The sequence below is a fragment of the Nicotiana tomentosiformis genome, chromosome 5, assembly GCF_000390325.3.
Source record: "Nicotiana tomentosiformis chromosome 5, ASM39032v3, whole genome shotgun sequence".
NCBI classification, from domain to species: Eukaryota; Viridiplantae; Streptophyta; class Magnoliopsida; order Solanales; family Solanaceae; genus Nicotiana; species Nicotiana tomentosiformis.
This window is the reverse complement of record NC_090816.1, coordinates 22,138,480-22,164,885: the sequence shown is the minus strand read 5'-3', so window position 1 is coordinate 22,164,885 and position 26,406 is coordinate 22,138,480. Positions and strand designations below refer to the sequence as shown.

Sequence of the window (26,406 nt, the reverse complement as noted above, 5' to 3'; positions counted from 1 at the left end):
TACATAGAGATATCTAATGAAAGGAAAGGACTTCCAAAATCTATACCCTGGAAACTTTTTACACCAATATAGCAGCAAAAGGAAAAGCAGTCACAAGGCAAAATAGCTTGTAGAATTCCTTCTGGATGTTACATGTCTAAAAATATTACTCCTAGTATTTAAAAAGATATGCGCTAAAGTAAATCCAAAGCAAGAATTAATAGCATAACTCCTGCTCAGTGATAATTTCCTTTAAATTTCTGGCTCTCTGCCTTCAGAAATATACCAATAGTATTCATATTTAGTCATTTACACCAAATCTCTTACATGCATCTTCATGCATCAGCATGGGATATTCTACAGAAAAACAAGAATTGCACAAAGTGTTTGATGAATATAAGAATAAATAGCGCCACATCTTTCAGATTCTCTACACAACATCCTATACTTTCAGATCAAAACTGCTGTTGGAAAAAACTAAATCTATTCCCAGTAACTTGAGGAGGGAAATAGTGGGAAAACATAAGCGGCCAAAAATCCCATTTTATATGCTTTCAATGCAATGCTAATTCTGCAGCTAACTCATCAAACAAATATTTCTCTATTTCTCTACAAATGCTACTAAGTTCCTCCTCAACCTGCAACCATTTGGTTTCATTTCCAATTGCCTTTCCGGACAAGTCCTTGCGCACTTCATTTTCCTGACTAACCAGTATCATCCACAACTCTTCTTCAACGTCAATTCTCCTCAATGCAGAACAACACCTTCTCCTCAAAGATTTTTCCCTTATGTAGATATCCAGAAATGAATGCAAAATATCACTCAGCCCTGAATTTATGCGGTCAAACAAAAGCTTCCTCTCTGATTTTAGCCAAGATGTTTGCTTCCCGTACTTTTTCTCTAATAAGTCAAACACTGAGGGGTTCACAGGGCAGTCCAAAGAATGCCACGTCTCAAAACAAATTCCTAGGTTCATGCCATGCAAACTGGCCTCATCTAAAACATCAACCAGGTAGGAGAAGTCCCTGCTTTCTGCAACTTTGAAGTCCGGCAATATGTTTTCACTATCTTGAAGGAGATCAAGAGACCCTCTCTCGGAGTGTTCATCATTCGAGACACCCATTTCAGATCCTTCTGAATATATTTCCTCGGAGTTGGTCTCAGGAAACTGAAGTTGTGCTGCTACACCTTACAAGTTTAGAAGAGTGAAAATGAGATTGGATGAACGCTGTAGAAAAAATAGTTAACACGGGTTTTTGTTTACTTACTACATAAGACATGGAATTCAGAGGTTCGGAGCTTCTCTTCCTGGAAAGGTGGCTCCAGAACGGAATTTGGACTACACTGATCGGCTTCCTTCAAGTTTAAGTCTCTATATTCCGCACTATCTTTCTGCTTTCGGTTCATAGACTTGGAATTTTTCTCAGAAACAGCTACTTTCTGCCTTAGATGCCATCCATAAAGAGAAGCTTTATTGCCAATCGTCCCTTCAGGATTTCCAGAGGCTATCCTAGAATCAATAGAATGGTTTGGAATTGGCGAATTTCTGCTGTAGTCATCCTTCCAGCCGTCCTTGCTACTGATACCCAGAGGATTGCACGAGCCCGAGATCCCAATGTGCATACTGAATGAACTGCCAAAACTATGTTTGTCACGTTGTGTGTCCAAATATTGAGGTCTCGTTTCTAAGTCATCCATAGCAAGCATTTCTCCATGACTCAGGCTTCTACGAGCTATTTCAACTTCTTGAAAATCATTCGTCAGTTTCCATCTTTCAATGATTTGCTTCTTCTCTTCTTTGGCAAAAGATGACCTCTTTGAAAAGGAAGTATCATCTCCTCTTCTTGTAGTAAATAAATTTGAAGAGGGCGGATTTAGAACCTCGGCCTTCAGAAAAGTGTTGCTGATGCTTTCTGCTCTTGATGTGAGTTTTAAACTGTGATTAAGTTCGTGTTGTCCAAGGTTCCTTGTCTGTGCTATTTTCCTTGGAACTCTAACCCCAATGTTTAGAGGTTCCAAGCTATTAACACCATTTGCTCTTCCTGATTTCTCAATAACTACTGCCCCAATTTCATTTTTTGTGAATTCCTTGTACTTCGAATCAACAGGATCGGATTCCACAGCAGGCCTAAGAGAAAATGACTGGTTTTTGGTGTTACGAGACTTTCTAGAGCTAGGTTTGAGCGCAATAATTCTTCGAGACGGATGAAGCATGTTTCTGTTTGGATCAAACTCTGAGTTTATTTTCTTCAAGTGATGAATAGCACATTCTCCAACATCATCTTTTGTTGTACCAATCCCAAGTCTATGAAGAGATCTCGAAGTATTTTCAGATAGTAAACATTCTGAGGTACCTTTGGAGAGCTTAAAGTAAGAATTCTTCTCCTTCATTGATGTAAAACTAGAATCACTATATTTCTGCCTCTTCAACTTGGCTGCATTTTGGCTTGCTTTTTCATGGCTATAAATATCTGGCATCTCAACTCCGAATACATGTTTAGCTACTTGATGCTTCTGAGTATTTATTCCACGGGAGAGGCCAACAGAGAATGAGCTCTTCTCTCGCAAACCTATAGTAGCCGTGTTCCGGAGATAGTTCTCAGAGAGTACTCTCCTTTTCTTAGCAGGGAGAGGCTGCTGAGGTGGAAGCTCGTCAATGCCCATCAGCCTTGCTATAACACTTGGTGTGTGCTGCTTCTGTTCCATCTGTTTCAACAACTCTTTAGCTAGTCTGGTCGATTAAACCAGGCACTGTGCAGATATGACGAGAATTGTGTTAGTTTTGCAGCTTAACAATTCTGTCTACAAGAGCAGAGTAGATGCAAATCATGATTTTTTAAGAGAGAAAAAGAGAAGGGAAGGGATATATTGATGACTTGATGATATTGAATACAAAACTAGGCAAGAGATACAATCCATATCCTATATTTAACTAAAGAAGGACTAATTTGACACTAAAATTTAACACCAACTCTAACAACATTCTAAAGACCTGACTAAATACTAAAATTGTACACCAACTCTAATGACATTGTAACACACTAACACTTCATTCGAAAAGATTTGAATAAATACATACAAGAGATATGAAAGGCATGCCACCATGCCAGAAAATATAATAAGTTTGCTGCAATTGAGTTAACAGATAATTGTATTCCAAAACATCCCAGAGCAAGAGAATGCTGTCAAGAACCTATCACTTTTCTCTGTTCTAAGCTGCAGAAAAATAATTCCTACAACATTAAAAATATTTTTAAAAGTAATCAAAGAGGCATCGAATGATGGTGTTTACACACAGAAATATCCAAATGAACAACAACAAAAAGCTTCAGACTTTGAGCACATAAAGCTGATTCTATACCCATGTGTGTTCACCTAATAAAAGACAAAGCAGACAGCTAAATTCACATCAGTAAGATAGCTCCTAAGTAAAGAAGAAGGGGAACTTAATTCAATCTAAATCACACAGATGAGAAAGTTTTACATGTGGATTTTGATTTACAGAAAATGAGAAAATGATTTGAAGATGTGGAAATACATGTTCTTGTTCTGCTTTAGCCAAAGAAATGAACATAGGATACCTTCAAATCTCACCACTCACAAGTGTACATGAAGAAGAGACAGAGAGTCAAATATGTGCAACCAAAGCTAAAAAGCAGCAGACCATGGTTATTAACATCATCATTATAAATAAATGATAAAATTCCCAACACTGAGAAAGTCCAACCCAGAGACATCATAAAATACAATAAATTACCATCATTAACCACAACACAGAAGTTAACTCAAAACCCAACATAATGATTCCCATCATCACTCTCAATCAAATAAGCCTCAGTTCCAAACTAGTTGCGGTAAGCTATATGAATTTTCCTATATACAGAAGATTCAAATACCCCTCAATCTCCTGTATATATGTTGAACAGATTTGTCTTAATTAGACTATTTTTTATGCTGGCGGTCAACCTACTGCAACTGTCCTCCTTTTATGCAAACTTAAAGGCTAAATTATTCAACCAAAAACTGCTTTGTATGTAGTGTATCACTGCTAATATATTACTATTTTTAAAAATATATACATATATACATGAATTTTTGCTGAACTTTACGGGTACCGGTGACACCCTCTCGGTATAGCATAGGTCCGCCTCTGGCTGAATATGTTTTACAAAGCTCAGATAAGTGGAATCTCATAAATACTATAACTAGCAACAACCTAAGCTACTAATTCATTTCACATAAGTACTTACTAATTACTCACCCACAACATAAAACACAGTGAAAAAAACCCAAAAAATCCAAGAACCAAGAAAAAATCATGAATATAAAAAACCCAGAAGCTAAAGATGATACCTTTATTGCAGATGATCTTCAACTCCTTGTAATTGATGTTTACACGCAACAAAATTGATATAATCTATATAGCAGCAAAATGATGACGTCACCAAATAATTTTAATAATTTCTATGAAGTAATGATAAGTGAAATTGATTATAAATTGAAATTCAAGCAAGAACAAGCACACCACCAATAAAACTGGATAAGAGGATCGAATTTCAAGAAAGTTGCATGTAAAAAATGAGCTTATGGGGATTTGTGTGTGAATATATTAATTAAAAATGGCTGAAAATTTGGGAGTATAATGGAGTGATTGAAGAAGAACAGCTGGAAATTATTAAGGAAACTGATATATTAATTTAATGGTCATATAATAATATGCTTTTGGTTAGGGTTTTAATTGCGAAAATTGGGTGTTACGCGCCGCCGCTATTATTGCTGGTCAACAGAAAGTTTGCGACAAATTTTGGTCGGTGAAATGTCAATCAATCATTGGATATCTCTATTTCGACCTTTTGTTTTTACTATGTTGACGCGTACTGACAGCAGAGAATAGGAAATTTGTACCCAAATTCAAAAAAACAAAAAACAAAAAAAGGACCATAGGATTGTACTGTATAGATTTTTCTATAAAAAAAATTGTTGTTTGATTAGTGATTTTCTTTTCTTTTTTTTTTGGAAAACTATACTAGCATTTATTAAAGATTAATGATAATTTTAGCAAAATGGATAGTGTTTTACTGAAATTTTATTATTCTCTCATTTTTATTTTATGTGATGCGTTTAACTAGGCACGAAATTGACGAAAGATATAAAGATTTTTAAAATTTATGATCTAAAGCAAGTTATAGATGTTTGAGCGAAAGTTTACAATCAAATTATTTCTAAATATGAAAAGGTGTTAATTTTTTGGATAGATTAAAAGAAAAAAATATTACATAAAATGGGAGAAAAAGTAATATATAATGAAGATAACATGCAAGTGTTTTGTTGAAAATGGGGATATAAAACTAAGAGTTAGCATAATTTGTAAAAAAATGACTTCTTTCCAAAGTGAAGGATATCATTTTTTTTTTGAAATAGATATCATATGAAAAATATTTTTTGTTAACCAAATACCATAAAGTTATTTCTTCATTTAAATTGTTTTTCTTGAAAATAGCTTTTGCCATGCCAAGAATTTAAGATTTTTGGGCCAGTGCGAACAAAGGACAATGCAATCATTATTCTTTGACAATTTCTGCTGACTTCGTATGGAAATAAAATTTTCAAAATATAAATTTATTACTATATAATTCTAGTTGAAGTTATGAATGTATTTCAACTGCTATCTTATATAGTATACATTAATGACATTTGATGAGTAGAATAAGAACCAAATTATTCACGAATACGAAATCTTAATATATTGTGAAATATAATGAATAATCTATATGTATGTTTGGATTCATTTGTGATAAATTTTTGCAAAACAACTGTGTTAATTTCTGTATAAATCTATCTTTGGATTGTATTGATTTCTGAAAAACTTTTCGTTTGATTTTTCGGGAAAAAGAATATCTGTCCTTTTTATATAGAAGCCATTTTGTTTTTAAATTTTTGAATCACCTCTCTAAAATCAAATGGGACTTCGGTGCTATAAGCATCTTACGACTTCAAGATTTGAAATTTGATTCTTCCTATCCCAAAATTGCTAGCAACATAATGTTTATAGTAATTACAAAAAGAGAGAGAGAATAATGAAACCCACGGAAAAAAAAAGCCTACGAATTCCGGAGGGTATCGCCACATTAAAAAAATAATAGCCAGCAAAATATATATCTTTTGTATATTAATGTATAATATATAAAATTATACTTGCATATTTTATATTTAATCAGTATATATTTTTTGTATTTTGGCTAGCGCATGCAATTATTTTTAGCCAACCCATGGTATGTGTAACTCGCCCAATTCTGGACGTAATGCATCTGGAATATATAGAAAAACTCTCCAATATTCCCACTATGTAAAAAAGTATATAACAGAAGATAGGATGGATTTTCATAGGAGAAAAAGAAAAAGATGGAATAATCATTTTCAAATCTTTTTCTTTTTCTTTATCACTAGAAAAAAAAAAAGGACACTTAAAATGCAGATAGTCAATGTGATTCCCATAACAGTGGCCTTTTTGTACGTTATATCAAACTCTTACTTTATATTGTACCAATAACATCAATTTCATGATAAAGTTATACCAATATTCTCCACGATCAACTTAATTTATTATGAAATAAGTCTCAACCTCGAATGCGAATGGATGTCTTTTTTAATTTATTCTTAAAATCTTAAAGAATGACTAGTCAAACAAAACCATTATATTTATGGCACAATGGTGAAATCATAAGGAAAACGAGAGAAAACTTTTACCGAAATTGGTTAGCTCATATATTTAGGTTACCTATATTTAGATGTTATTGTTATTCCCGCCAATATTACTGTATTTGTAAATAATAATTCTGCAAAATATAAGTTAACGTAATGAAACAATAATAAATTCGAGCCCACTGAATTCACAGTATTTCCTTAAGGAATTTAATCCCCTCCTAGTACCCAAGGTAATGGATTATTTCCTCCCAGGATAGAACGAATAACACACTGGTGTAGCGGTACTTCAAACCCCAGTGTTTCAGCGAACACAAAGTTCGGTAGCAAATCACACTTACAGTTGCTTTGTTTGAAGTTAAAAACAATGCAGAACGAAGGAGTATAAACTCAGAAAATCGTATGAAAATGCTGAGAGGAAGGAGTACAAATGTATAGCCAATTTGTTGAGCGAATTGTGTGTTGTGTGTTGAGTGTCTTTCTTCAACATCTGTTGCACATATATATAGCAGCAAAATATTGAAGAAGACTAAACGTCCACCCTCCATGGTGGAGCAAGCATTACATGTTTGTGGAGCAAGCACTTCATGTTTGTGGAGCAAGCATTTCATGGTGGGAAGAGCATTAGGCGGCTGCCAAATGGTCAATACACGGATTGGAAAATATCCGTTACAAATGCGGATAATCTTACGTTAATATTTACTATTAACAAATAAATTTGGTCCAAAAAATTAATCAATCAATCGATCATTTGACCAAATCCAAATCCAAATCCGAAGCCGAAGCCGAACCCGAAGCCAAAGCCGAAGCCGTAGCCGTTGCCGTAGCCGTAGCCGAAGCCGAGCCGAGCGAGCGACGACGACGACGGCGCGAGGCTTGCTTTCTTCTTAACTCTTTAAGAGCTACAAGAAGAGCAATTATATATATACCCACCAAAAATATCTTCCTCTTCCAATATGGGACAATGTCTCATTGTCAAGAGGGAGAAACTTAAAATTTTACTCAAAATTTCATTTTTTCTCCATTTCCCATTCACCCTCATTTTAAGAATATTTCATCTTAAAAACAAAACCTCAACAATCCCCCACATGAATGGGGAATGGCTATATCACGGAAGTATGCATGGAAAAACTGTGTGATTTACAAGTAAGGATTAATCGCATCTGGATAAGTAGGTTTCCCTTTGAACTTTCCGTAGTAAACTTATGTCGGATATACTCGGTCAATCGGTAGATTTGATATCTTTGAACCGTCGATCTTTAGTGTATACCTAGACAACCATAAGTCACACAATCAACCCTTAACCGTTGTAAGGCTTTATCTAAGGCTATGAATTCAGCCTCCATTGTAGAGCGGGCAATACATGTTTGTTTGGACGACTTTCAAGATACCGCTCCTCCACCAATAGTGAATACATATCCACTCGTGGACTTAGAATCAGTTGAACCGGTGATCCAATTTGCATCACAGTATCCCTCAATCACCGCAGAAAATTACTGTAGTGCAATTCAAAGTTCTGGGTATGTTCTAAATATCCCAAAACTCGTTTCATTGCCATCCAATGAGATTGGCCTGGATTGCTCGTATATCGACTCAGTTTACTTATAGCACAAGCTATATCTGGTCGTGTACAATTCATGATATACATTAAGCATCCCAATACACGAGCATAATCCAATTGTGATATGCTTTGGCCTTTGTTCTTTGCTAATGCAAGATTCACGTCAATTGGAGTCTTTGCAACTTTAAAGCCCAAGTGCTTGAATTTTTCAAGTACTGTCTTAATATAATGAGATTGTGATAATGCCAGACCTTGAGGAGTCTTATGGATCTTAATTCCCAGAATTAAATCAGCAACTCCCAAGTCTTTCATATCAAACTTGCTATTGAGCATACACTTAGTAGCATTTATGTTGGCAATGTCATTACTCATTATCAGCATATCATCCACATATAGGCAAACAATGACTATGTGATTTGGAACATTTTTAATGTACACACATTTATCACATTCATTTATCTTAAAACCATTTGACAACATTGTTTGGTCAAATTTCGCATGCCATTGTTTGGGTGCTTGTTTTAGTCCATAAAGAGACTTAACAAGTCTACATACCTTCTTTTCTTTACCTGGAACCACAAACCCTTCAGGTTGTTCCATGTAAATTTCTTCCTCCAACTCTCCATTTAAGAAGGCAGTCTTAACATCCATTTGATGAATTTCAAGACCATACACTGCAGCTAATGCTACTAACATCCGTATGGACGTAATTCTTGTAACTGGAGAGTATGTATCAAAGTAGTCTAGACCTTCTCGTTGTCTATACCCTTTGACTACGAGCCTTGCCTTGAATTTATCAATAGTGCCATCATCTTTGATTTTTCTCTTAAAAATCCATTTAGAACCCAAAGGTTTATTTCCAGGAGGAAGATCAACCAATTCCCATGTATGGTTGTTCAATATGGATTCTATTTCACTATTGACTGCCTCTTTCCAAAACAATGATTCCGAGAAGTCATAGCTTCTTTAAATGTTTGAGGCTCATTCTCCAATAAGAAAGTCACAAAATCTGGTCCAAATGAAGTAGATGTTCTTTGACGTTTACTACGTCTTGGATTCTCCTGATTACATGTACTTTCTTTTGTTTCTTCCCGAGGTCGTTTAGATCCTTCACCAAACGACTCACATTCCTTTTTATACGGATATATATTTTCAAAGAACTCAGCATTATCTGATTCTATAACCGTATTATTATGAATGTCGGGATTTTCTGATTTATGAACCAGAAATCGATATGCTTTACTATTTGTCGCATATCCTATGAAAACACAATCAACGGTTTTCGGTCCTATCTTTACCCTTTTGGGTTTAGGAACTTGCACTTTTGCCAAACACCCCCACACTTTAAAATAATTCAAGTTGGGCTTCCTTCCTTTCCATTTTTCATATGGAATGGATTGTGTTTTGCTATGGGGCACTCGATTTAATATTCGATTAGCCGTAAGAATGGCTTCCCCCCACAAGTTCTGTGGCAAACCAGAACTTATCAATAACGCATTCATCATCTCCTTTAATGTGCAATTCTTTCTTTCCGCAATCCCATTAGATTGGGGCGTGTAAGGGGCTGTTGTTTGATGAATAATTCCATATTCTAAACATATTTCTTCAAAAGAAGATTCATATTCACCACCCCTATCACTTCTTATCATTTTTACCATCTTGTTAAGATGCGTTTCAACTTTATTTTTTTTTTGTATTGCCTGAATGCGTCTATTGCTTCATCTTTACTATTCAGTAAGTAAACATAGCAATATCGAGTACCATCGTCAATAAAAGTTATGAAATACTTCTTTCCACCGCGAGATGGTATTGACTTCATGTCACAAATATCTGTGTGAATTAAGTCTAAAGGATTTGAATTCCTTTCAACTGACTTATAAGGATGTTTAACATACTTAGATTCCACACATGTTTGACATTTTGATTTTTCGCATTCAAACTTGGGCAGTACTTCCAAGTTAATCATTTTTCGCAAGGTTTTATAATTGACATGACCCAAACGTACATGCCATAAATCATTTGACTCAAGTAAGTAAGAAGAAACTGAAATATTATTATTATTTTCCACAACCATTACGTTTAGGTTAAAAAGGCCCTCGGTGAGGTAACCTTTTCCTACAAATATTTCATTCTTACTAATTACAACCTTGTTTGACACAAAAACGCACTTAAAACCGTGCTTAACAAGAAGTCCAGTAGAGACTAAATTCTTTCTCATTTCGGGAACATGAAGGACATTGTTCAAAGTCATGACCTTGCCAGAAGTCATTTTCAGAAATATCTTTCCATATCCTTCAACTTTTGCTGTTGAAGCATTTCCCATATAAACAGTCTCTCCGGGTTCAGCAAGAGTATAGGTAGCAAAAGCCTCTCTAACTGCACAAACATGGCGAGTGGCTCCTGAATCAAACCACCACAGTTTAGGATTTCCCACCAAGTTACATTCAGAAAGCATAGCACACAAGTTATCAACATCATCATGGTTTACTACCATGTTTGCTTGACCTCTAATCTTGTCTTTCTTCGGAGCACGACACTCCGTAGATTTGTGTCCGGTTTTCCCACAGTTGTAGCAGTTTCCACTGAACCGCTTCTTGCTTGGGTTGTATTTCGGACCAGAAGCCTTCTTCCTCTTTTTTGTTAGCTTCAACAATATTTGCTCCCATTATTGTTGAATTTCCACGGCCTCTCTTTTCAGCAGCTTTATTGTCCTCTTCGATTCTCAACCGAACAATGAGATCTTCAAGGGACATTTCCTTTCGTTTGTGTTTCAAATAATTTTTGAAGTCCTTCCACAACGGAGGCAACTTCTCAATCATTGCTGCTACTTGAAATGCTTCGTTGATGACAAGACCTTCAGCATGTAGATCATGAATAATCACTTGCAATTCCTGGACTTGGGTAATAACAGATTTGCTATCTACCATTTTGTAGTCCAAAAATTTTGCGGCAACGAATTTCTTCATCCCGGCATCTTCAGTTTTATATTTCTTTTCAAGCGCATTCCACAATTCTTTTGACGTCTCCACGCTGCTGTATACATTATACAGATTATCATCCAGCCCGCTAAGAATATAATTCTTGCATAAAAAATCAGAATGCTTCCACGCTTCAATCACGAGAAAGCATTCATTATCTGGAGTTTTATCTGGTAGATCAGGAACATCTTCCTTGATGAACTTCTGTAGACATAACGTAGTTAAGTAGAAGAACATCTTCTGCTGCCAGCGCTTGAAATCAATCCCGGAAAATTTTCCGGGTTTTTCTGCCGGTGCCAACGCTGGTGTTCGGCTTGTCGATGCGTTGGCAGTTACCATCAGAACAGCTTGGTTTTCGCTTTCAGTCATCATTTTTTTCTATAAAAGAATGACACAAACAAACGTTTAATACACGTTTTCAAACTGGAGTAAAAATCACGTAGATTTTAATATCCAACAAAATGCCACAAAGCTTAACTCTCCAAAACGGGAGTACACAAACCACAAAGGTTTTAGTTTGCAGAATAATAAGAATAACACAAATACAGAAATTAATATTAAATTCCTTAAGATTGTTATTCCCGCCAATATTGCTGTATTTGTAAATAATAATTCTGCAAAATATAAGTTAACGTAATGAAACAATAATAAATTCGAGCCCACTGAATTCACAGTGTTTCCTTAAGGAATTTAATCCCCTCCTAGTACCCAAGGTAATGGATTATTTCCTCCCAGGATAGAACGAATAACACACTGGTGTAGCGGTACTTCAAACCCCAGTGTTTCAGCGAACACAAAGTTCGGTAGCAAATCACACTTACAGTTGCTTTGTTTGAAGTTAAAAACAATGCAGAACGAAGGAGTATAAACTCAGAAAATCGTATGGAAATGCTGAGAGGAAGGAGTGCAAATGTATAGCCAATTTGTTGAGCGAATTGTGTGTTGTGTGTTGAGTGTCTTTCTTCAACATCTGCTGCACATATATATAGCAGCAAAATGTTGAAGAAGACCAAACGTCCACCCTCCATGGTGGAGCAAGCATTACATGTTTGTGGAGCAAGCACTTCATGTTTGTGGAGCAAGCACTTCATGGTGGGAAGAGCATTAGGCGGCTGCCAAATGGTCAATACACGGATTGAAAAATATCCGTTACAAATGCGGATAATCTTACGTTAATATTTACTATTAACAAATAAATTTGGTCCAAAAAATTAATCAATCAATCGATCATTTGACCAAATCCAAATCCAAATCCAAATCCAAATCCAAAGCCGTAGCCGAAGCCGAGCCTAGCGAGCGACGACGACGACGGCGCGAGGCTTGCTTTCTTCTTAACTCTTTAAGAGCTACAAGAAGAGCAATTATATATATACCCACCAAAAATGTCTTCCTCTTCCAATATGGGACAATGTCTCATTGTCAAGAGGGGGAAACTTAAAATTTTACTCAAAATTTCATTTTCCCTCCATTTCTCATTCACCCTCATTTTAAGAATATTTCATCTTAAAAATAAAACCTCAACAATCCCCCACATGAATGGGGAATGGCTATATCACGGAAGTATGCATGGAAAAACTGTGTGATTTACAAGTAAGGATTAATCGCATCTAGATAAGTAGGTTTCCCTTTGAACTTTCCGTAGTAAACTTATGTCGGATATACTCCGTCAATCGATAGATTTGATATCTTTGAACCGTCGATCTTTGGTGTATACCTAGACAACCATAAGTCACACAATCAACCCTTAACCGTCTTTGGTTCTCATTGTTGTGTTCGTTTCAGCCATGAACACCGCCTGGTTTCATAAGTGCGTAGAGAACTGGCCTTACAAAGTTCTCCTTGAAGCGGCTAACACTTCACACTTACATAGGTGATTCCTAAACGTGTCATCCTGTAGATACACTATTTGATATACCCCGTATCAAATTTAGAAATCATTAAAAAGCCTTAATGTTTTATCCTTGGTACTGAACATTGTCTCATCACGAGAACGGACTAAAATTTTATTTGACAATATTGAACCGTCATTAATGACTTTGTTTGATCTCCTTGAACCTAGATCTTGGGATCTCCAGTCTTCTAGGTAGAGTTACCGCCACAATGACTTGTTTTCGGCCATAGCCCCATTCCCCTTGATGATTTCTCAACTACCTCTCTAGTTAGGCCTTTTGTAAGTGGATCCGACACATTATCACTTGACTTTACATAGTCAATTGTGATAATTCCTCTAGAGAGTAATTGCCTAACGGTTTTATGTCTTCGTCGTATATGACGAGATTTACCATTATACATAATGCTCCCAGCCCTTCCAATTGCCGCTTGACTATCACAATGTATGCATATTGGTGCCAACGGTTTGGGCCAAAATGGAATGTCTTCCAAGAAATTCCGGAGCCATTCAGCTTCTTCACCGGCTTTATCTAAGGCTATGAATTCAGCCTCCATTGTAGAGCGGGCAATACATGTTTGTTTGGACGACTTCCAAGATACCGCTCCTCCACCAATAGTGAATACATATCCACTCGTGGACTTAGAATCAGTTGAACCGGTGATCCAATTTGCATCACAGTATCCTCAATCACCGCAGGAAAATTACTGTAGTGCAATTCAAAGTTCTGGGTATGTTCTAAATATCCCAAAACTCATTTCATTGCCATCCAATGAGATTGGCCTGGATTGCTCGTATATCGACTCAGTTTACTTATAGCACAAGCTATATCTGGTCGTGTACAATTCATGATATACATTAAGCATCCCAATACACGAGCATAATCCAATTGTGATATGCTTTGGCCTTTGTTCTTTGCTAATGCAAGATTCACGTCAATTGGAGTCTTTGCAACTTTAAAGCCCAAGTGCTTGAATTTTTCAAGTACTGTCTTAATATAATGAGATTGTGACAATGCCAGACCTTGAGGAGTCTTATGGATCTTAATTCCCAGAATTAAATCAGCAACTCCCAAGTCTTTCATATCAAACTTGCTATTGAGCATACGCTTAGTAGCATTTATGTTGGCAATGTCATTACTCATTATCAGCATATCATCCACATATAGGCAAACAATGACTATGTGATTTGGAACATTTTTAATGTACACACATTTATCACATTCATTTATCTTAAAACCATTTGACAACATTGTTTGGTCAAATTTCGCATGCCATTGTTTGGGTGCTTGTTTTAGTCCGTAAAGAGACTTAACAAGTCTACATACCTTCTTTTCTTTACCTGGAACCACAAACCCTTTAGGTTATTCCATGTAAATTTCTTCCTCCAACTCTCCATTTAAGAAGGCAGTCTTAACATCCATTTGATGAATTTCAAGACCATATACTGCAGCTAATGCTACCAATATTCGTATGGACGTAATTCTTGTAACGGGAGAGTATGTATCAAAGTAGTCTAGACCTTCTCGTTGTCTATACCCTTTGACTACGAGCCTTGCCTTGAATTTATCAGTAGTGCCATCATCTTTGATTTTTCTCTTAAAAATCCATTTAGAACCCAAAGGTTTATTTCCAGGAGGAGGAAGATCAACCAATTCCCATGTATGGTTGTTCAATATGGATTCTATTTCACTATTGACTTCCTCTTTCCAAAATAATGATTCCGAAGAAGTCATAGCTTCTTTAAATGTTTGAGGCTCATTCTCCAATAAGAAAGTCACAAAATCTGGTCCAAATGAAGTAGACGTTCTTTGACGTTTACTACTTCTTGGATTCTCCTGATTACATGTACTTTCTTTTGTTTCTTCCCGAGGTCGTTTAGATCCTTCACCAAACAACTCACATTCCTTTTTATACGGATATATATTTTCAAAGAACTCAGCATTATCTGATTCTATAACCGTATTATTATGAATGTCGGGATTTTCTGATTTATGAACCAGAAATCGATATGCTTTACTATTTGTCGCATATCCTATGAAAACACAATCAACGATTTTCGGTCCTATCTTTACCCTTTTGGGTTTAGGAACTTGCACTTTCGCCAAACACCCCCACACTTTAAAATAATTCAAGTTGGGCTTCCTTCCTTTCCATTTTTCATATGGAATGGATTGTGTTTTGCTATGGGGCACTCGATTTAATATTCGATTAGCCGTAAGAATGGCTTCCCCCCACAAGTTCTGTGGCAAACCAGAACTTATCAACAACGCATTCATCATCTCCTTTAATGTGCGATTCTTTCTTTCCGCAATCCCATTAGATTGGGGCGTGTAAGGGGCTGTTGTTTGATGAATAATTCCATATTCTAAACATATTTCTTCAAAAGGAGATTCATATTCACCACCCCTATCACTTCTTATCATTTTTACCATCTTGTTAAGTTGCGTTTCAACTTCATTTTTTTTTGTATTGCCTGAATGCGTCTATTGCTTCATCTTTACTATTCAGTAAGTAAACATAGCAATATCGAGTACCATCGTCAATAAAAGTTATGAAATACTTCTTTCCACCGCGAGATGGTATTGACTTCATGTCACAAATATCTGTGTGAATTAAGTCTAAAGGATTTGAATTCCTTTCAACTGACTTATAAGGATGTTTAACATACTTAGATTCCACACATGTTTGACATTTTGATTTTTCGCATTCAAACTTGGGCAGTACTTCCAAGTTAATCATTTTCCGCAAGGTTTTATAATTGACATGTCCCAAACGTACATGCCATAAATCATTTGACTCAAGTAAGTAAGAAGAAACTGAAATATTATTATTATTTTCCACAACCATTACGTTTAGGTTAAAAAGGCCCTCGGTGAGGTAACCTTTTCCTACAAATATTTCATTCTTACTAATTACAACCTTGTTTGACACAAAAACGCACTTAAAACCGTGCTTAACAAGAAGTCCAGTAGAGACTAAATTCTTTCTCATTTCGGGAACATGAAGGACATTGTTCAAAGTCATGACCTTGCCAGAAGTCATTTTCAGAAATATCTTTCCATATCCTTCAACTTTTGCTGTTGAAGCATTTCCCATATAAACTGTCTCTCCGGGTTCAGCAAGAGCATAGGTAGCAAAAGCCTCTCTAACTGCACAAACATGGCGAGTGGCTCCTGAATCAAACCACCACAGTTTAGGATTTCCCACCAAGTTACATTCAGAGAGCATGGCACACAAGTTATCAACATCATCATGGTTTACTACCATGTTTGCTTGACCTCTTTTCTTGTCTTTCTTCGGAGCACGACACTCCGTAGACTTGTGTCCAATTTTCCCACAGTTGTAGCAGTTTCCACTGAACCGCTTCTTGCTTGGGTTGTATTTCGGACCAGAAGCCTTCTTCCTCTTTTTGTTAGCTTCAACAATATTTGCTCCCATTATTGTTGAATTTCCACGGCCTCTCCTTTCAGCAGCTTTATTGTCCTCTTCGATTCTCAACCGAACAATGAGATCTTCAAGGGACATTTCCTTTCATTTGTGTTTCAAATAATTTTTGAAGTCCTTCCATAACGGAGGCAACTTCTCAATCATTGCTGCTACTTGAAATGCTTCGTTGATGACAAGACCTTCAGCAAGTAGATCATGAATAATCACTTGCAATTCCTGGACTTGGGTAATAACAGATTTGCTATCTACCATTTTGTAGTCCAAAAATTTTGCGGCAACGAATTTCTTCATCCCGGCATCTTCAATTTTATATTTCTTTTCAAGCGCATTCCACAATTCTTTTGACGTCTCCACGTTGCTGTATACATTATACAGATTATCATCCAGCCCGCTAAGAATATAATTCTTGCATAAAAAATCAGAATGCTTCCACGCTTCGATCACGAGAAAGCGTTCATTATCTGGAGTTTTATCTGGCAGATCAGGAACATCTTCCTTGATGAACTTCTGTAGACATAACGTAGTTAAGCAGAAGAACATCTTCTGCTGCCAGCGCTTGAAATCAATCCCGAAAAGTTTTTCGGGTTTTTCTGCCGGTGCCAACGCTGGTGTTCGGCTTGTCGATGCGTTGGCAGTTACCATCGGAACAACTTGGTTTTCGCTTTCAGTCATCATTTTTTTCTGTAAAAGAATGACACAAACAAACGTTTAATACATGTTTTCAAACTGGAGTAAAAATCACGTAGATTTTAATATCCAACAAAATGCCACGAAGGCTTAACTCTCCAAAACGGGAGTACACAAACCACAAAGGTTTTAGTTTGCAGAATAATAAGAATAACACAAATACAGAAATTAATATTAAATTCCTTAAGATTGTTATTCCCGCCAATATTGCTGTATTTGTAAATAATAATTCTGCAAAATATAAGTTAACGTAATGAAACAATAATAAATTCGAGCCCACTGAATTCACAGTGTTTCCTTAAGGAATTTAATCCCCTCCTAGTACCCAAGGTAATGGATTATTTCCTCCCAGGATAGAACGAATAACACACTGGTGTAGCGGTACTTCAAACCCCAGTGTTTCAGCGAACACAAAGTTCGGTAGCAAATCACACTTACAGTTGCTTTGTTTGAAGTTAAAAACAATGCAGAACGAAGGAGTATATACTCAGAAGAACGTATGGAAGTTCTGAGAGGAAGGAGTGCAATGTATAGCCAATTGTATGTTGAGTTCTTGGTAATTTCAGTTGAGTTCCGAGTGTTTCCTTCAATATCTGCAGCACATATATATAGCAGCAAAATGTTGAAGAAGACCAAACGTCCACCCTCCATGGTGGAGCAAGCATTACATGTTTGTGGAGCAAGCACTTCATGTTTGTGGAGCAAGCATTTCATGGTGGGAAGAGCATTAGGCGGCTGCCAAATGGTCAATACACGGATTGGAAAATATCCGTTACAAATGCGGATAATCTTACGTTAATATTTACTATTAACAAATAAATTTGGTCCAAAAAATTAATCAATCAATCGATCATTTGACCAAATCCAAATCCAAATCCAAATCCAAAGCCGAAGCCGAAGCCGTAGCCGTAGCCGAAGCCGAGCCGAGCGAGCGACGACGACGACGGCGCGAGGCTTGCTTTCTTCTTAACTCTTTAAGAGCTACAAGAAGAGCAATTATATATATACCCACCAAAAATGTCTTCCTCTTCCAATATGGGACAATGTCTCATTGTCAAGAGGGGAAAACTTAAAATTTTACTCAAAATTTCATTTTCCCACCATTTCCCATTCACCCTCATTTTAAGAATATTTCATCTTAAAAACAAAACCTCAACAATCCCCCACATGAATGGGGAGTGGCTATATCACGGAAGTATGCATGGAAAAACTGTGTGATTTACAAGTAAGGATTAATCGCATCTGGATAAGTAGGTTTTCCTTTGAACTTTCCGTAGTAAACTTATGTCGGATATACTCGGTCAATCGGTAGATTTGATATCTTTGAACCGTCGATCTTTGGTGTATACCTAGACAACCATAAGTCACACAATCAACCCTTAACCGTCTTTGGTTCTCATTGTTGTGTTCGTTTCAGCCATGAAAACCGCCTGGTTTCATAAGTGCGTAGAGAACTGGCCTTACAAAGTTCTCCTTGAAGCGGCTAACATTTCACACTTACATAGGTGATTCCTAAACGTGTCATCCTGTAGATACACTATTTGATATACCCCGTATCAAATTTAGAAATCATTAAAAAGCCTTAATGCTTTATCCTTGGTACTGAACATTGTCTCATCACGAGAACGGACTAAAATTTTATTTGACAATGTTGAACCGTCATTAATGACTTTGTTTGATCTCCTTGAACCTAGATCTTGGGATCTCCAGTCTTCTAGGTAGAGTTACCGCCACAATGACTTGTTCTCGGCCATAGCCCCATTCCCCTTGATGATTTCTCAACTACCTCTCTAGTTAGGCCTTTTGTAAGTGGATCCGACACATTATCACTTGACTTTACATAGTCAATCGTGATAATTCCTCTAGAGAGTAATTGCCTAATGGTTTTATGTCTTCGTCGTATATGACGAGATTTACCGTTATACATAACGCTCCCAGCCCTTCCAATTGCCGCTTTGACTATCACAATGTATGCATATTGGTGCCAACGGTTTGGGCCAAAATGGAATGTCTTCCAAGAAATTCCGGAGCCATTCAGCTTCTTCACCGGCTTTATCTAAGGCTATGAATTCAGCCTCCATTGTAGAGCGGGCAATACATGTTTGTTTGGACGACTTCCAAGATACCGCTCCTCCACCAATAGTGAATACATATCCACTCGTGGACTTAGAATCAGTTGAACCGGTGATCCAATTTGCATCACAGTATCCCTCAATCACCGCAGGAAAATTACTGTAGTGCAATTCAAAGTTCTGGGTATGTTCTAAATATCCCAAAACTCGTTTCATTGCCATCCAATGAGATTGGCCTGGATTGCTCGTATATCGACTCAGTTTACTTATAGCACAAGCTATATCTGGTCGTGTACAATTCATGATATACATTAAGCATCCCAATACACGAGCATAATCCAATTGTGATATGCTTTGGCCTTTGTTCTTTGCTAATGCAAGATTCACGTCAATTGGAGTCTTTGCAACTTTAAAGCCCAAGTGCTTGAATTTTTCAAGTACTGTCTTAATATAATGAGATTGTGACAATGCCAGACCTTGAGGAGTCTTATGGATCTTAATTCCCAGAATTAAATCAGCAACTCCCAAGTCTTTCATATCAAACTTGCTATTGAGCATACGCTTAGTAGCATTTATGTTGGCAATGTCATTACTCATTATCAGCATATCATCCACATATAGGCAAACAATGACTATGTGATTTGGAACATTTTTAATGTACACACATTTATCACATTCATTTATCTTAAAACCATTTGACAACATTGTTTGGTCAAATTTCGCATGCCATTGTTTGGGTGCTTGTTTTAGTCCGTAAAGAGACTTAACAAGTCTACATACCTTCTTTTCTTTACCTGGAACTACAAACCCTTCAGGTTGTTCCATGTAAATTTCTTCCTCCAACTCTCCATTTATGAAGGTAGTCTTAACATCCATTTGATGAATTTCAAGACCATATACTGCAGCTAATGCTACCAACATTCGTATGGACGTAATTCTTGTAACTGGAGAGTATGTATCAAAGTAGTCTAGACCTTCTCGTTGTCTATACCCTTTGACTACGAGCCTTGCCTTGAATTTATCAATAGTGCCATCATCTTTGATTTTTCTCTTAAAAATCCATTTAGAACCCAAAGGTTTATTTCCAGGAGGAAGATCAACCAATTCCCATGTATGGTTGTTCAATATGGATTCTATTTTACTATTGACTGCCTCTTTCCAAAACAATGATTCCGAAGAAGTCATAGCTTCTTTAAATGTTTGAGGCTCATTCTCCAATAAGAAAGTCACAAAATCTGGTCCAAATGAAGTAGACGTTCTTTGACGTTTACTACGTCTTGGATTCTCCTGATTACATGTACTTTCTTTTGTTTCTTCCCGAGGTCGTTTAGATCCTTCACCAAACGACTCACATTCCTTTTTATACGGATATATATTTTCAAAGAACTCAGCATTATCTGATTCTATAACCGTATTATTATGAATGTCGGGATTTTCTGATTTATGAACCAGAAATCGATATGCTTTACTATTTGTCGCATATCCTATGAAAACACAATCAACGGTTTTTGGTCCTATCTTTACCCTTTTGGATTTAGGAACTTGCACTTTTGCCAAACACCCCCACACTTTAAAATAATTCAAGTTGGGCTTCCTTCCTTTCCATTTTTCATATGGAATGGATTGTGTTTTGCTATGGGGCACTCGATTTAATATTCGATTAGCCGTAAGAATGGCTTTCCCCCACAAGTTCTGTGGCAAACCAGAACTTATCAACAACGCATTCATCATCTCCTTTAATGTGCGATTCTTTCTTTCCGCAATCCCATTAGATTGGGGCGTGTAAGGGGCTGTTGTTTGATGAATAATTCTATATTCTAAACATATTTCTTCAAAAGGAGATTCATATTCACCACCCCTATCACTTCTTATCATTTTTACTTTCTTGTTAAGTTGCGTTTCAACTTCAATTTTTTTGTATTGCCTGAATGCGTCTATTGCTTCATCTTTACTATTCAGTAAGTAAACATAGCAATATCGAGTACCATCGTCAATAAAAGTTATGAAATACTTCTTTCCACCGCGAGATGGTATTGACTTCATGTCACAAATATCTGTGTGAATTAAGTCTAAAGGATTTGAATTCCTTTCAACTGACTTATAAGGATGTTTAACATACTTAGATTCCATACATGTTTGACATTTTGATTTTTCGCATTCAAACTTGGGCAGTGCTTCCAAGTTAATCATTTTCCGCAAGGTTTTATAATTGACATGTCCCAAACGTACATGCCATAAATCATTTGACTCAAGTAAGTAAGAAGAAACTGAAATATTATTATTATTTTCCACAACCATTACATTTAGGTTAAAAAGGCCCTCGGTGAGGTAACCTTTTCCTACAAATATTTCATTCTTACTAATTACAACCTTGTTTGACACAAAAACGCACTTAAAACCGTGCTTAACAAGAAGTCCAGTAGAGACTAAATTCTTTCTCATTTCGGGAACATGAAGGACATTGTTCAAAGTCATGACCTTGCCAGAAGTCATTTTCAGAAATATCTTTCCATATCCTTCAACTTTTGCTGTTGAAGCATTTCCCATATAAACTGTCTCTCCGGGTTCAGCAAGAGCATAGGTAGCAAAAGCCTCTCTAACTGCACAAACATGGCGAGTGGCTCCTGAATCAAACCACCACAGCTTAGGATTTCCCACCAAGTTACATTCAGAAAGCATGGCACACAAGTTATCAACATCATCATGGTTTACTACCATGTTTGCTTGACCTCTTTTCTTGTCTTTCTTCGGAGCACGACACTCCGTAGACTTGTGTCCAGTTTTCCCACAGTTGTAGCAGTTTCCACTGAACCGCTTCTTGCTTGGGTTGTATTTCGGACCAGAAGCCTTCTTCCTCTTTTTGTTAGCTTCAACAATATTGCTCCCATTATTGTTGAATTTCCACGGCCTCTCCTTTCAGCAGCTTTATTGTCCTCTTCGATTCTCAACCGAACAATGAGATCTTCAAGGGACATTTTCTTTCGTTTGTGTTTCAAATAATTTTTAAAGTCCTTCCACAACGGAGGCAACTTCTCAATCATTGCTGCTACTTGAAATGCTTCGTTGATGACAAGACCTTCAGCAAGTAGATCATGAATAATCACTTGCAATTCCTGGACTTGGGTAATAACAGATTTGCTATCTACTATTTTGTAGTCCAAAAATTTTGCGGCAACGAATTTCTTCATCCCGGCATCTTCAGTTTTATATTTATTTTCAAGCGCATTCCACAATTCTTTTGACGTCTCCACGCTGCTGTATACATTATACAGATTATCATCCAGCCCGCTAAGAATATAATTCTTGCATAAAAAATCAAAATGCTTCCACGCTTCAATCACGAGAAAGCGTTCATTATCTGGAGTTTTATCTGGCAGATCAGGAACATCTTCCTTGATGAACTTCTGTAGACATAACGTAGTTAAGTAGAAGAACATCTTCTGCTGCCAGCGCTTGAAATCAATCCCGGAAAATTTTCCGGGTTTTTCTGCCGGTGCCAACGCTGGTGTTCGGCTTGTCGATGCGTTGGCAGTTACCATCAGAACAGCTTGGTTTTCGCTTTCAGTCATCATTTTTTTCTGTAAAAGAATGACACAAACAAACGTTTAATACACGTTTTCAAACTGGAGTAAAAATCACGTAGATTTTAATATCCAACAAAACGCCACGAAGGCTTAACTCTCCAAAACGGGAGTACACAAACCATAAAGGTTTTAGTTTGCAGAATAATAAGAATAACACAAATACAAAAATTAATATTAAATTCCTTAAGATTGTTATTCCCGCCAATATTGCTGTATTTATAAATAATAATTCTGCAAAATATAAGTTAACGTAATGAAACAATAATAAATTTGAGCCCACTGAATTCACAGTGTTTCCTTAAGGAATTTAATCCCCTCCTAGTACCCAAGGTAATGGATTATTTCCTCCCAGGATAGAACGAATAACACACTGGTATAGCGGTACTTCAAACCCCAGTGTTTCAGCGAACACAAAGTTCGGTAGCAAATCACACTTACAGTTGCTTTGTTTGAAGTTAAAAACAATGCAGAACGAAGGAGTATAAACTCAGAAAATCGTATGGAAATGCTGAGAGGAAGGAGTGCAAATGTATAGCCAATTTGTTGAGCAAATTATGTGTTGTGTGTTGAGTGTCTTTCTTCAACATCTGCTGCACATATATATAGCAACAAAATATTGAAGAAGACCAAACGTCCACCCTCCATGGTGGAGCAAGCATTACATGTTTGTGGAGCAAGCACTTCATGTTTGTGGAGCAAGCATTTCATGGTGGGAAAAGCATTAGGCGGCTGCCAAATGGTCAATACACGGATTGGAAAATATCCGTTACAAATGCGGATAATCTTACGTTAATATTTACTATTAACAAATAAATTTGGTCAAAAAAATTAATCAATCAATCGATCATTTGACCAAATCCAAATCCGAATCCAAAACCGAAGCCGAAGCCGAAGCCGAAGCCATAGCCGTAGCCGTAGCCGTAGCCGAAGCCGAGCCGAGCGAGCGACGACGATGACGGCGCGAGGCTTGCTTTCTTCTTAACTCTTTAAGAGCTACAAGAAGAGCAATTATATATATACCCACCAAAAATGTCTTCCTCTTCCAATATGGGACAATGTCTCATTGTCAAGAGGGGGAAACTTAAAATTTTACTCAAAATTTTATTTTCCCTCCATTTCCCATTCACCCTCATTTTAAGAATATTTCATCTTAAAAACAAAACCTCAACAATCCCCCACATGAATGGGGAATGGCTATATCACAGAAGTATGCATGGAAAAATTGTGTGATTTACAAGTAAGGATTAATCGCATCTGGATAAGTAGGTTTCCCTTTGAACTTTTCGTAGTAAACTTATATCGGATATACTCGGTCAATCGGTAGATTTGATATCTTTGAACCGTCGATCTTTGGTGTATACCTAGACAACCATAAGTCACACAATCAACCCTTAACCGTCTTTGGTTCTCATTGTTGTGTTCGTTTCAGCCATGAACACCGCCTGGTTTCATAAGTGCGTAGAGAACTGGCCTTACAAAGTTCTCCTTGAAGCGGCTAACACTTCACACTTACATAGGTGATTCCTAAACGTGTCATCCTGTAGATACACTATTTGATATACCCCGTATCAAATTTAGAAATCATTAAAAAGCCTTAATGCTTTATCCTTGGTACTGAACATTGTCTCATCACGAGAACGGACTAAAATTTTATTTGACAATATTGAACCGTCATTAATGACTTTGTTTGATCTCCTTGAACCTAGATTTCTTACGTTAATATTTACTATTAACAAATAAATTTGGTCCAAAAAATTAATCAATCAATCGATCATTTGACCAAATCCAAATCCAAATCCAACGAGCCGAGCGAGCGACGACGGCGACGGCGCGAGGCTTGCTTTCTTCTTAACTCTTTAAGAGCTACAAGAAGAGCAATTATATATAATACCCACCAAAAATGTCTTCCTCTTCTAATATGGGACAATGTCTCATTGTCAAGAGGGGGAAACTTAAAATTTTACTCAAAATTTTATTTTTCCTCCATTTCCCATTCACCCTCATTTTAAGAATATTTCATCTTAAAAACAAAACCTCAACAGTTATAATGTACAAAAGGGCTTTCATTATACAAAAGTTTTAGTACTCCATATGTTAGATAATTATAATACTCCTATTTAGTTATCTTGAATTGCACTATGAATTCAATCCCATTTACGCTAGATGTTCTTAGTCACGAGATGATGGGTTCTCTCTTACTATATTAAGCCATCTTCAATTCTTCTTCTTTTTTTATCCTTCTGTATCGGGGCTGATAATTGGATAGAATATCCTTATGTAGAGAAAGGGGATGTATAAATTAAGTGTTTGGCTCGCAATAAATCAAGGGTCCTGATCGAGCAATTAGTAGTCATATCTTTCCACCTTTTCGGACACAATATCTTAAGTACCTATGATGGTGAACACATCTTTCTGTTTTTGCTCAAAAGAAAAAAGAAAAAAAAAAGAGCATTTACAAGTATCTCAGTTTTTACTAAGGGAAAATAACAATTAAGATCCTTGAGATTTTGTATTATTCTAATTTTGTTTCTCTTTATTTAGCCTAACATAATCTAAATGTATCATTACTTTTAACTATGGCGATGAGAATGAACAAAGAGGGAGAAAATATCACACTTTGTATTTCTTGAAAAGCATTGGTCAAAAAGATGAGGATTCCTTTGACAAAATGGAGCACTATGAAGCAAGTTGACCATTTTCAACTCCATTTTCCAAAACAAACTTTTACAAGTTTAGATTCCCCTTTTCATGATTCTTCCCTAGTTTTAATACAGAAAAATCCAGTTGACCATTTTATGAGTCTGCTTTGCAAAATCATTAGGGTATCATCAACTATACCAACTACTTTTATATCTATGGCAAATATAGTAGACGAACCATAATCTTAAACTAAATTATCTCAGAAAAAAAAAACTCTATGTATGATTTTAGTCTCTAAAGCTAAATTTTTATTTTTACTAAAATGTCCAAGGGCATACCTCAAGCTCTGCGAACGTTTCGCTATGACAATCTATTTTCTTTCTTTTTAGAGAATACTTGTCCTGCTGCTTGTGTTCTCGTTCGGGCCTCGGGAATCTTTTGCTTTTGGCTAAAATCTTTATTTACCTTTTGTTCATCCGCTCCTCCGTCAAAACTACAAATTAACAAACACTACTCAGAAGAAAAACACCAATATGCTGGCCAAAGGAATGCATCTCAATAGACATGTGCTTTTCATGTTTTTCACCAAGATGTAGAAGAGATTGCAAACATTATACGATGATACACAAGCATCTTTTTTGTTCCAATATTTGAACAAACATTTGAATGTAGGCGACTCGTAATAACTGTATACACGAAATGCACTAAAAGTCTCTTTGCCATCTCCCACGATTCTTTATTAACCCTGGCATGCAAATATGATTGACGAAAGACTTTTTATTAAAATAAATTTTTTTAAATAATATTTGGCATGAAGGTTGAGAAAGAATACATGGAATAGTTGTTATGATAGGAATGATGAAAA

The 26,406-nt window shown here is 36.5% G+C and overlaps 1 protein-coding gene across 3 annotated transcripts; it reads right to left on the bottom strand.

Annotated features, from left to right (window-relative positions):
- Positions 1 to 230: 230 nt before the first annotated feature.
- On the bottom strand, positions 231 to 26,317 carry LOC104088530 (uncharacterized). Of its 3 annotated transcripts, none has more exons than XM_033654072.2 (4): positions 25,880 to 26,317; positions 4,334 to 4,397; positions 1,249 to 2,731; positions 231 to 1,168 (listed from the first exon to the last, which is right to left on the bottom strand). In XM_033654072.2, exons 3-4 carry the CDS (start codon positions 2,684 to 2,686, stop codon positions 534 to 536), a joined length of 2,073 nt encoding a protein of 690 aa, XP_033509963.1. In that variant the 5' UTR covers positions 2,687 to 2,731; positions 4,334 to 4,397; positions 25,880 to 26,317; the 3' UTR covers positions 231 to 533. The 3 variants fall into 3 exon arrangements, with proteins under 3 accessions (XP_033509963.1, XP_009591520.1, XP_009591521.1); XM_009593225.4 differs by lacking the exon at positions 25,880 to 26,317 and adding an exon at positions 4,506 to 4,725; XM_009593226.4 differs by lacking the exon at positions 25,880 to 26,317 and adding an exon at positions 4,509 to 4,725.
- Between the last annotated feature and the right edge of the window lie 89 nt (positions 26,318 to 26,406).